At 25.5% G+C, this 11,066-nt stretch overlaps 5 protein-coding genes across 6 annotated transcripts in view; 2 read left to right on the top strand and 3 right to left on the bottom strand.

The window, feature by feature from the left end:
- LOC102673910 (mucin-5AC) overlaps positions 1 to 1,182 on the bottom strand; it is a 10,046-nt gene extending 8,864 nt beyond the window's left edge. Inside the window, exon 1 of the mRNA XM_031511449.1 lies at positions 456 to 1,182. Coding sequence (XP_031367309.1) covers positions 456 to 483 — 28 coding nt within the window. The 5' untranslated portion in view covers positions 484 to 1,182. The remainder of the gene's footprint in view (positions 1 to 455) is intronic.
- Positions 1,183 to 1,517: 335 nt separating this feature from the next.
- Positions 1,518 to 5,056, top strand: LOC102673562 (ran GTPase-activating protein 1). Of its 2 annotated transcripts, none has more exons than XM_006617694.2 (5): positions 1,518 to 1,843; positions 1,964 to 2,383; positions 2,468 to 3,279; positions 3,377 to 3,601; positions 3,692 to 5,056. In XM_006617694.2, exons 1-5 carry the CDS (start codon positions 1,726 to 1,728, stop codon positions 3,911 to 3,913), a joined length of 1,797 nt encoding a protein of 598 aa, XP_006617757.1. In that variant the 5' UTR covers positions 1,518 to 1,725; the 3' UTR covers positions 3,914 to 5,056. The 2 variants fall into 2 exon arrangements, with proteins under 2 accessions (XP_006617757.1, XP_031367310.1); XM_031511450.1 differs by having other exon boundaries at positions 3,660 to 3,833.
- Positions 4,039 to 7,358, bottom strand: LOC102673688 (phosphatidylserine lipase ABHD16A). Its single transcript, XM_006617695.1, has 11 exons — positions 7,143 to 7,358; positions 7,018 to 7,071; positions 6,522 to 6,832; positions 6,261 to 6,445; positions 6,056 to 6,170; positions 5,834 to 5,969; positions 5,431 to 5,595; positions 5,196 to 5,323; positions 4,818 to 5,017; positions 4,573 to 4,724; positions 4,039 to 4,491 (listed from the first exon to the last, which is right to left on the bottom strand). The coding sequence occupies exons 1-11, from the start codon at positions 7,230 to 7,232 to the stop codon at positions 4,384 to 4,386; spliced, it is 1,644 nt and encodes a 547-aa protein (XP_006617758.1). The 5' UTR covers positions 7,233 to 7,358; the 3' UTR covers positions 4,039 to 4,383.
- Positions 7,359 to 7,974: 616 nt separating this feature from the next.
- Positions 7,975 to 9,576, top strand: LOC102673336 (endothelial differentiation-related factor 1 homolog). The gene is made up of 4 exons (XM_006617692.2): positions 7,975 to 8,241; positions 8,324 to 8,375; positions 8,632 to 8,792; positions 8,877 to 9,576. Exons 1-4 carry the CDS (start codon positions 8,167 to 8,169, stop codon positions 9,030 to 9,032), a joined length of 444 nt encoding a protein of 147 aa, XP_006617755.1. The 5' UTR covers positions 7,975 to 8,166; the 3' UTR covers positions 9,033 to 9,576.
- Positions 9,577 to 9,582: 6 nt separating this feature from the next.
- On the bottom strand, positions 9,583 to 10,845 carry LOC102672847 (proteasome subunit beta type-1). Its single transcript, XM_006617689.2, has 4 exons — positions 10,605 to 10,845; positions 10,263 to 10,452; positions 9,908 to 10,144; positions 9,583 to 9,833 (listed from the first exon to the last, which is right to left on the bottom strand). Exons 1-4 carry the CDS (start codon positions 10,700 to 10,702, stop codon positions 9,648 to 9,650), a joined length of 711 nt encoding a protein of 236 aa, XP_006617752.1. The 5' UTR covers positions 10,703 to 10,845; the 3' UTR covers positions 9,583 to 9,647.
- Positions 10,846 to 11,066: the final 221 nt, after the last annotated feature.

Genomic DNA, 11,066 nt, shown 5'->3' with positions numbered 1-11,066 from the left:
TAAATTATATTATTTATAATATATTTAATAAATTGTAAATTTTATTTATGTATTTATTTTTTTTTTTATATATAATTTTTAGTACTTCATTAAAATAATAAAACTAGCATTAAGTAATTAAAATAAATATTTATAAAAAGAATTTTATTATAAAGGAATAAAAAGTTTTGAAAAACTTTCCAAAATATGATAAAATAAAACATTTTCAACAATATTAATCGCAAACACAAATATAAATACGATCGTGCATTGATACCTTATGTAGAATGTAATACAATAGGGAAAAAAACAATGAAAATAATTCTGTTGCTAAACTTGGGGTCATTGACAAGAGCTCTCAATTGTAAGCATCGATCTTCCTAGTGGTATAGTATAATAATTAAGAAAAGAAAAAAATTCATAAAGTATCTTATCATAATTCTTTCTCTTCATGACGAAAGGAAATGAAAGCTCACCTAAGATTCCGATGAAAGTGGGAAACATAACCCGTCCTGTGGCGGGCAAACCGGGCAAATCACGTCAGGGCGGATAAAAATTGTTGAAAACACTATGATGAAATATGTGTTGTTCTAGCCTTTTTTTAAAATATAATTCAAATAGATAAAAAAAACGAAATCCAGAATGTAGAAACGATAATAGCCAAGCAAAACACTTTCGCTTGGCGAAGACGATCGTTTTTAAAATACCGGGATGCACATCAAAGGGATATGACACCCATAGTCTTCGTAGAGACAAAAGAGCGGGCAATCGCAATTCCACATAGCTTGTCCCGCCGCTAGCAAACGGACTCGAATAGTGAAGTACATTCGTCCACTGGCAGCTCCCAAGGAATAACTATCGTCGATTTATTTTGGCACAACACTGCACGGGTTGCCAGCGATGCGCGCGACACTTGCAACCATTCTAATCGAGTAACAATCCAGTCTCAAAACAACCACTAATAAATTGCACATTCATTTGACGCGGCCACATCAACACAAATAGCGAATGTCTATCGTCTATAAAATCTCGTTGATCACCAGCAGTTTTCCTTAGCTTTTAAAATTCGATTTTGCTTATATGTGTATGTGTATACGTTGGTGTTTTAATAAAGATAGTATTCTGAAACGCACTACGCGAACGTACGGGTGCGGACTGTGCAGTAGCAACTGCAACTGCGGGCGTATGCCTATGAACAAATATTAGATAGATCACTGACAGTAATACATTTGGCGCGAAATTGATTTAATCATGTTCATACGCATGTGCGTTTGTTAGTAATCGAAATCTTTTATAAATATATATATAAATTATAATGTCATAATATTAATTGTCAACATTATTACAATGTAATATCCTAAAAAAAATAAAAAGATGATAATAAAAAATAAATTATATATATATTTTTATGCACTGCTGCTATTATATGTTTTTTACATATTTTCATAAAAAATAAATATATAATCTAGCACAAATAACTAATTAAAAATACATATGAATAAGAGCGAAAGATGTAATATTTTATACATATGTGTCAATTTTTTTTAACAGTTGGTATATTTCTCCCGCGTTTATTCGCGTGGCGTCATGTTCCGTTTATATCAACATTATGAATGAGTTTTGAGATTAGGTGATTATTAATAATCAAAAAATAGTGTTTATATCATTAATCATTTAACATTTTACATAACGAAAAAATATTTAAATATCATCATTATAATTTATAATTATATTTAAACATAAGCAATGTCTTCATTTAATTTAAATGATCTTGGTACTGAATTACAAGATGTTACTCAAAATAATGCCGGTATTGGTGTATCATTTGCAAAAAAATCGCTTAAGCTTGATACTGAAGAAGATGGTAAGTTATTTATTATCTCAATATGAATAATTTATTATATTCTTAAATTTTATAAGATTATGCAATTCATAAACATTTTAAGGTTATGTAAATTGAACATTTAATTTTCTGTTTAATTAGCGTTGGAAATAGTCAAAGCAATACGAGCATGTACAAATCTAGAATATTTAGATTTGGAAGGCAATACTTTAGGACCACTTGCTGCTAAAGCTGTGGCTCAGGCATTGGAAGAAAATGGTTCATTAATGAAACGTGCACTTTGGAAAGATATGTTTACTGGTCGTTTAAAATCAGAAATACCAAAAGCACTTGAATATCTTGGCTCTGCATTATGTACTGCTGGTACTCATCTCTTTGAACTTGATTTAAGTGATAATGCTTTTGGTCCGATTGGGATTGAAGGATTAGCAAATTTCTTGACTTCTAGTTCTTGTTATACTCTTCGTGTGTTAAGATTAGATAACAATGGACTTGGAATATCAGGTGGAAAAATGTTGGCAAAGGCATTATTAGATTGTTATAATAATAGTTTTGAAGCAGGTAAAATTTATTATTAATTTTATTTTAATTTATTATTATTAATAAAATATATATTATTAATAAACTAATAAAACTTCTTCTTAGGCTCACCTCCCTTAGCATTAAAAGTATTTGTTGCTGGAAGAAATAGATTGGAAAATGAAGGTGCAAAAGCATTAGCTTCTGTTTTCCAAAAGTTAACTAGTTTAGAAGAAGTTGCTATGCCTCAGAATGGTATATATCATGAAGGGATAACAGCACTTGCTAATGGATTATCATATAATCCTGGTTTACGAATTTTAAATCTTAATGATAATACTGTTGGATTAAAAGGAGCTCAAGCAATTGCCAAAGCATTACCAAATTTCAAAAATTTAGAACAACTTAATCTTGGTGATTGTTTACTTAAAACTCAAGGAAGTATGGTTTTGGCAGAAGCATTAGGTGTTGAAGGTAGTTATCCATCACTTACTGAACTTAATTTAAGTTATAATGAAATAAAAACAAAGGGTGCCAATCCCATAGCTCTTGCTATGGCTGATAAAAAACAATTGGCAACTTTACAATTGGATGGAAATAATTTTGGTAAAGAAGGCTGTACTATTTTGCGTGATTCACTTACAATTTCTGAAAGAATTGGATCATTAAGTACATTAGATGATGATGAAAGTGATAAAGAAGATAAAGAAAAAGATGAGGAAGAAGATGAAGAGGAAAATGATGAAGAAAGTGATGAAAAAAGTGATGAAAGTGAAAATGAAAGTAAAGAAAATAGAGATATTAATAAGGATACAATTATAAATGGCAACATAACACGATCAAAAATATCTGTTATAGATTTTTTAAAATCACCAACAGGAGAAAATTTACTATTATTGCCAGATGATATAGTACAAGATTTTATAACTTATGCCAAAGTAAATAATTACATTTAATTAAAGTAATATTAATAATATTACAATAAATATTGTATTATGCTTTTTAATAATAATATTTTTCTTTTTTACATTTTAGAACTCATCAAATACTGATACATCTTCGGAATTAAAATTCATTGAAGAGTATACAAGAATAATTATGAAAGTATCAGCACTTAATACAAGTGGTTACGTTGATGTAAGATTAAGAGCTCAAAATCTTACAGATGCATTGTATTCAAAGTTATGCTTTTTTGCAATTGAAAATGATCAGATTTCTATTTGGAATAATGCTTTGCTAGTCAACTTAGGTTTAATAAAAGTAAGTATTTTATAATAGTTAATTTAGATATGTATATATATATATATATATATTTCAGATAAAAAATAGTATTATTTTCTTATACTTCAGGCAGAAGATAAAAGCAGTGGAAAAATTGATTGGAATTTAGAAGGATGTTTTAAAGCATTAGAAATAGTTAGTCAAAAAGATTATTTTTTACAAGAAACGCGAAATACGTTAAAGTTTTTTTTGGAAAAGCCGATAAGAATAAGCAAAAAAAAAGTTATGGATTCTTTACAAGATTCAAAAGATTCTCTTAAAACTGTTTTAGATCGTATACAAAGCACGTAATAATTATTGAATTATTTTTTATATAATTCTTTTATGAAATATTGATATATCTATTTATTTTTAAATGTTTTGCAAAATGTAAAGATACGAATTAATTATGAATTTTCCAAAATAAAATCGTTGTATCAAATTTTTATAAGTTTTGTTTATATATAAACAATTATATTATTGTGCATATTGTTAATGAAGATACAAATTTCCAAATTATAAAATACCGAAATTATAATAGACTAGAACTTTAGTTAATGGATATAAAAATTATAATTAAAAGTAATGTTTTTATCAATTTGGAATTGATAATATTTGTATCATTTTGAAAAAATAGACTGAAATTCATATAGAATAAATAACACTTATTAGTAAAACTTAATGTAAAATGCATCGAAAATTATTATGACTCTTAAGAGTTCCTATTATCATAAGAATAAGAATCTTGAATGAAGCTCTTAGTCAATTATATCACAGAACTTTCATTCTGCTATGGACATTGCAGTCGTAGGATTCCAACCAGGCTGAAACAAATCCACTGCTAATGGTGTACAATGTGATGATGGTTGATCCTTCATATACATTGTTGCCTAAATATAAATCATTTATCGTTTTATTTATATCAGATAATTATAATTTCATGCATCTATTAACTTTATGTAATTACATACCAGAAATAGAATGATCTGTTGTTTTATTTTAGAATCACAGTCTTGACCAAGCATAGAAGGATAATTTATAATACCATTATTCTTTTCTATATCCTTTGCAACAAAATTTAAACATTGTTTTTCATCAACGTTCACTGTTTCAATTATTGATTCTGCAAATATCAATATTAAAATATTAAAATATATCATTTCAATGTAATATTGAAGGATTAACTTAAAATTTATATTTAATATTGATTTCTTACTTCTAGTAGATATATCTGCAGACAAAAATCTCGCTAAAAGCGCAGCACATTCTGAATTTTCCGCAAAAAGTTCTGGATAACGTCGTATTAAAAATTTTGTAAGCAACATGTTACCTCGATTTCCTGATAAACTATTACCACTAGGTGTACAGACTACTTCATCTTCTGTTCTTCGTATAAGCAATACTGTGCCATTGTATCTAAAAAAAAAGATTTATTTGTTTATATATAACATATACGTATAATCTATTAAAATTTTAAATATAAAAAAAAAATATACAATATTTAAATATAAAATTGTATGTTCATTTATATATATATATATATATTTATGTATGTATATAATTTTATTCGATATTATAATGAATATTATAGTACCTATTTAATTGTTCAGCAATATTCAAATTAAAGTGATCCCTAATAATATTCCGAACTAAACCCTCTAATGATGAAGACATGGTCATAATAGCTAATGGAAGTACATCATCAAATGTAGCATCTAATACCTATAAAATATTTTACTATAATTTTTCACTACTAATTTTTTAAAATATTTTATGTAAAATTAGTTGAATTAAATTAATATATAAAATAAATAATAGAGCAATCTTACCAAACTTTGTATAGAAGGATAATTCATAGCAGCCCATGTCGCAGTATATCCACCAATACTCCAACCATAAAGAATTATTTGTTCCTCAGGAAATGTTAAGTAATCGATCGCAAAACGCATTACACAATCGATAGCATTTTCTTCTTGGAGAGGATACGGCGCACCCTTTGTAGTCATTTTCATGTCTTACTGTTATCATTTTACAATCATAGTTTGACTGAATGAGAAGTCTTGCCATTACTTCAATTACATTTAATTTAAATATATAATTGATATTAACTGCAACATTACCAAAATTTCATCTTTGCAATTTAAAACAAAGTATGATAAAGTAATAGCAATTCTTCTCATCAAAGTATCAGTACAAATAAATTATAAAATTTAATATAAAAATAATACTTACAGTACTACAACCAAATCCTGGATGATTCCAACCCAATATGGAATATCCTTTATTCATTGGAGTTGATTTAATACCAGTTTCATAAAATCCACAATTTCCTTCACAAGTAATAACTAATACATTGCCATTTGTTGTTCTATAAAGTTAATACATATATGTATAAAAATAATGTCATAAAATAATGCATTTAGAAAAAAAAAACGTTATTAACGTTTACATTACTTGTTACGTTGGTCAATAAATATAGTGTCAATTTCATTTTTATCTGCAGTTAACAATTTGTACCTTTCCCCACCATGCTTTATTAGATGTATTCTTCCTTGTAAAAGTGTAGATCCTATATTAATATATTATATTATTAAGAAAAAATATATATATATTATTAACAATTTGTAACATGTTTATAATAATGATCCATTTAACTTACGAAATATCCAATTAAGAACAGATACACTTCCAGGATATATCATTTTAATAGCAAAAGTGTGAGCTACAATATATGATAAAAACTTACAAGGCAATGTAAATATATATTCTTTACCAGTTTGCCTTTTTATGCGGCCACTAGAGGCTGCAATTTTTTCTAAAGTCAACTTTTCTCTAGTTGCATCTCTTATGAAAATAAATTTAAAAAATTAATAAAAAGATAAATATATATTATTTTATAATAAAGGAAAAAAAAATGTACCTTTCTATATCGTTAACCTTAAAATCTATAGGTCTTGCCCAAAACTCAAATTCATATTTATCAAGTTCTTGCTTTGTTTCTGCATTATAATGTGCATTTGCTTCATTGAGTGTTTTTAAGAATTTTAAATATACTGGATTAGTGGCTCTAGAACAACCTCGAGCAGTTAATGCTGCAATGAAAATTGCACTAGCACCAGCTGCTAATTTACTCAAAGAAGAAATATTCTCAGTTATAGAAATACTATGTTGATAGAAAAAGATAGCCACTAATGGAATTGTATAAAGACTTATAGACCAAATTGCTGCAAACTAAAATAAATTTATTAATTTTAATATTAATATTACTTTATGAATAATTTCCATTGTTTAATTAATTTTAATTTGAATTATAAAATGATTCAATCTTTATTATTATTGTTAGTAAGTTAAAATCAATTTTTCTTTTATTAAGAAAGAATTATAACATAATATATTTTTTATAATAAAATACTTACGCAAATTACGATTTGATCGCCCCAGCGTTCTAAACTATTAGGCTCATATGATTTCTGAAATAATTAATATAGACATAACCTAAAATACACTGGTCTAATAAATTTGATACACTTTTAATACATACTTCTACTAAACGTCCGATCCAAGTTATTTCATAAACTTTGAAAAGTCGAGGACCAAAATTACATTTCCAAAGTGTCCGAATGAAAGACATTTCTCATTTGTTTTAAAAATTTCAAATAAATCTGAATTCCAAATCACCAATGTAAAATACGGGACACAGTAACTTAGCAAATCATGCAAAACAAACAGCTATGATTGGTAATGCATTTGTTGAATTAGTATAATTTTAATACTGTTAATTATTATAGTGAATTTATTTTATTCTCTTTTTTTAATTTAACGATAATTTTATAAGAATTAAATATAACTATATAATTAAATAAAATTAATATAGATAATTTTTAAATAAAAATAATTAAAAAAAATATTTTTGATGAATATTCTTTTTAAATAATTTATTATTATACTTTTACTGTAATTTATGAGAAAGTAATATAAATATTTTAATAAAATTAACAATTATTCTTCTATTAAAAGTTATTAAATATTTTCATTTATATTTATTTTCATTATGAATAAATTTTTATTTTTATTGCATAAAGATGAAAATCAATGAATTTATATAATTCTATTAATATAATTCTATGAATTTCCAATTTAATTACAATTTTTATAATATAAATATATTTATAATTATTTAAATACCGCGGTCATTTGATTTACGCGCATTTCATGAATATAGAAAATTAAATGGGATTATATATAGTATATACTTTTATACAAAAAGCAAATCAGTGTATTGCAAAAATTAATATTTAACAAATTTTAAATAAATATTTATAATTACATAAATAAAATTAAATTAAATATTTTGAAAAATGTATTTGAAATAATTTAGGGAAAATTGGACAATCTGGATGTGGGTCGATTTTGAGACTGTACGTTAAATCATGCTTTTTGGAACGTATACAGAGAAGTTACTGGAAGATTCGGAACAAGTACGACAGAACAGTAGTTACCGCATATTACGTGTGCGTTGATAATATAATTTTTAATTTCTATCGGCGTATTCAACTTTTTTCAATATGTCAGACTGGGACACTACTCCTATTACTCTGCGAAAACGTCCCCCAAAAGCTTCAGTACTTAAATCGGAACAAGTAACTTTTATAAAAATATTTTGATCTATTTTATCTATAATAATTCTTACATATACTGTTGTATAATTGTGTTTATTTACAGGCAGTGAATGCTGCACGTCGTCAAGGTTTCGTGGTCGAAACTCAAGCAAAATGTACGTAAACTTCATTAAGTTTGTTAAATTTACGTGATTCATTTTTTAATCTGTGATTGATTTCATGATTTTTGTTGGTTGAAGATATATTCATGTGTTTAAATATTATGAAGATAATATTATGATGCCAATATGTGGTATTGAATTCTGTCTATTCTAACTATTTACATCTTTTTTCGTAATACAACATAAAATTCATAAAATCAACAAATAATTTTTTGAAAAGTATATAAAGATGAATTGTTCTTTCCTCCAGGGGGTGGAGGAACAAATAAACAACACGTAGCAACTAAAAACACTGCTAAATTGGATAGAGAAACAGAAGAATTGAAACATGATAAAATTCCACTTGATCTTGGTAAATTAATTCAACAGGGAAGACAAAGTAAAGGATTATCTCAAAAAGATCTTGCAACAGTATGTTATTTACTTACATAGCATAAATATGTTATGTATATGTATATCATTTATATAATTATATTGTTATATATAATTATACAGAAAGTGAATGAAAAAGCACAAGTTATCAATGACTATGAAGCAGGTCGTGGAATACCAAATCAAATGGTGATTGGCAAAATTGAACGAGTGTTGGGAATAAAATTACGTGGCAAAGATCGTGGTAAACCATTATCAACTCCTGGGAATAAAAAGTGAATTTTGTGAAGAAGAATCTGTACTTCATACCTTCATATATTGTTCCCTACACAGAACTGCAAGAAAAATTGTAGGATTGAGAACAATTCTCACACTCTTTAACTTTCGTTATTTTATTATATTCTTTAAAATAAAATGTTATTTTATTAAATATATTATTGTTTATTATAAAGTAAATTGTTATAGTATGTCTTCATGTATAAAATACAAGAAGCACACTCTTATTTAATTTTAAATGTTATGTGTTCAGTTCTCACATTGCAGATATTAATTTATAGATTAATTTATATACAATTTTGTTACATTTTTGAAATACATCTGATTATTATTATTGTGATATACATTTATGAATATATTTTACAATTTGATTAATGTAGGTTAAATAAAATAGTATTAATGCAAATAGAAATAAAAGATTAATATGTGTATGCATATAAATCATTGGTTTGATAACATTTATACATACACATACACATTCATTTCAATGTATAATATGATAAGAATTATAATAGTTGTATATAAAAATAAAAAATTATTAAATAAATATTAATTATTTTTTAATATTAATTTTATTCATATGGAAATTTAATAATACATTATTTTTATTCCATTTCATTAATCTTTTCTCAATGCAAAACTGAAATTTTCTATACCATCACTTGTTATAATTTTAATAAATATGGAATCACCAGTGTAAATATCTCTTTCTGCTGCTGATGTGAAAACATCTTTTATAATTGCAACAGCTCTCTCTTGAGTCAAAGGAGCAGGTTCAACACCTTCTTGATTTTTATACCCAATCTAAACAGGTATATTACTTTAACAATAAATTACAATGAAATTTAATATAATTTTTTAATAACATTGTTTAATACCTGATTATCCAAGAGAGGCTGTAAAAGAGCTCCAGCAGAACCACCTGCTCTATATTTTGTTATTTCACAATGTCCAATGGGATCATAACTATAGACACAACCTTTACCATTTTCATCTAATCCACCAAGAATATTACTTACATAATAAGGGAAAAAACGTTTATAATATAACATTGTTGATAGTATTTGTGCAACTGCTGGTGTTGGCATTTCTTTTTGATGTTCATGCTCATACATCTGTTATATAAAACGAAGATCATAATATATAAAGTCATCATATCATAAATATTCAATTTTAATAATCAAAAGAAAACTAATAAATTCTATCATTTAATATATTTTGAAATATTTTTACCTGCATTCGAGCAGATAAAATTCTAGTTAAAGTAAGTGTATCACACCAACAACCTGAACAACCCAAAACAGTTTTTGATGATAAAGGAAATAGTTTTTGTTGTTCACGCGTATAAATAGAAAAACCTGTACTGAGACGCGTATCTGCTGCTATTACACAAAAATTATCTCCTGCAAGAGCTATAACACTCCTATAATTATAATATATAAAATGTATAAAAAATAAAATTGTAATAAAATTTAGATAATAAATACACAATATTTATTAAGAATAGATAATATATTTGTAATAAAATATTTATATATTAATCTTAAAAAAATTTAGGTTATATTTAAAACTTACCCTCCATTATCAGCATAAGGATTGAAATTTCTCATTTTTGCTCCTTCTGTAGCATAATCTGATAAAGATCTTCCTGGAATTTCACTTAAAAAAACCATTTTTTTCAATATTTTTTATTAAATAAATTTCAAACACTTCTCACCCTGAATGACAATACACTTTGGAGTTAAAATGGCAAGCAAAACAGCATTATTTTCTTATATCAATGAATTATACATATTCAGTGATTGTCATAAATCTGATTGGTTAGTTTATATTTGGCTCTGCAAGAATAAACCAATAATGAAAAATTTATTTTGCCATATCAACAAATAAAATATTTATTTTGAAAGAATTAAAAATATTATTTATTTATTTAATTATAATTAAATAAATAATTAAATTATAATTTAAATTAAAGTAAATAAATAATAAAAAAGATAAATAATTATTAAATATAGCAAATAATATAATATGTAATAT

Source organism: Apis dorsata, unplaced genomic scaffold (assembly GCF_000469605.1).
Source record: "Apis dorsata unplaced genomic scaffold, Apis dorsata 1.3 scaffold_324, whole genome shotgun sequence".
In the NCBI taxonomy this organism is placed as follows: Eukaryota; Metazoa; Arthropoda; class Insecta; order Hymenoptera; family Apidae; genus Apis; species Apis dorsata.
This window is presented reverse-complemented; position numbering and strand designations above follow the sequence as displayed.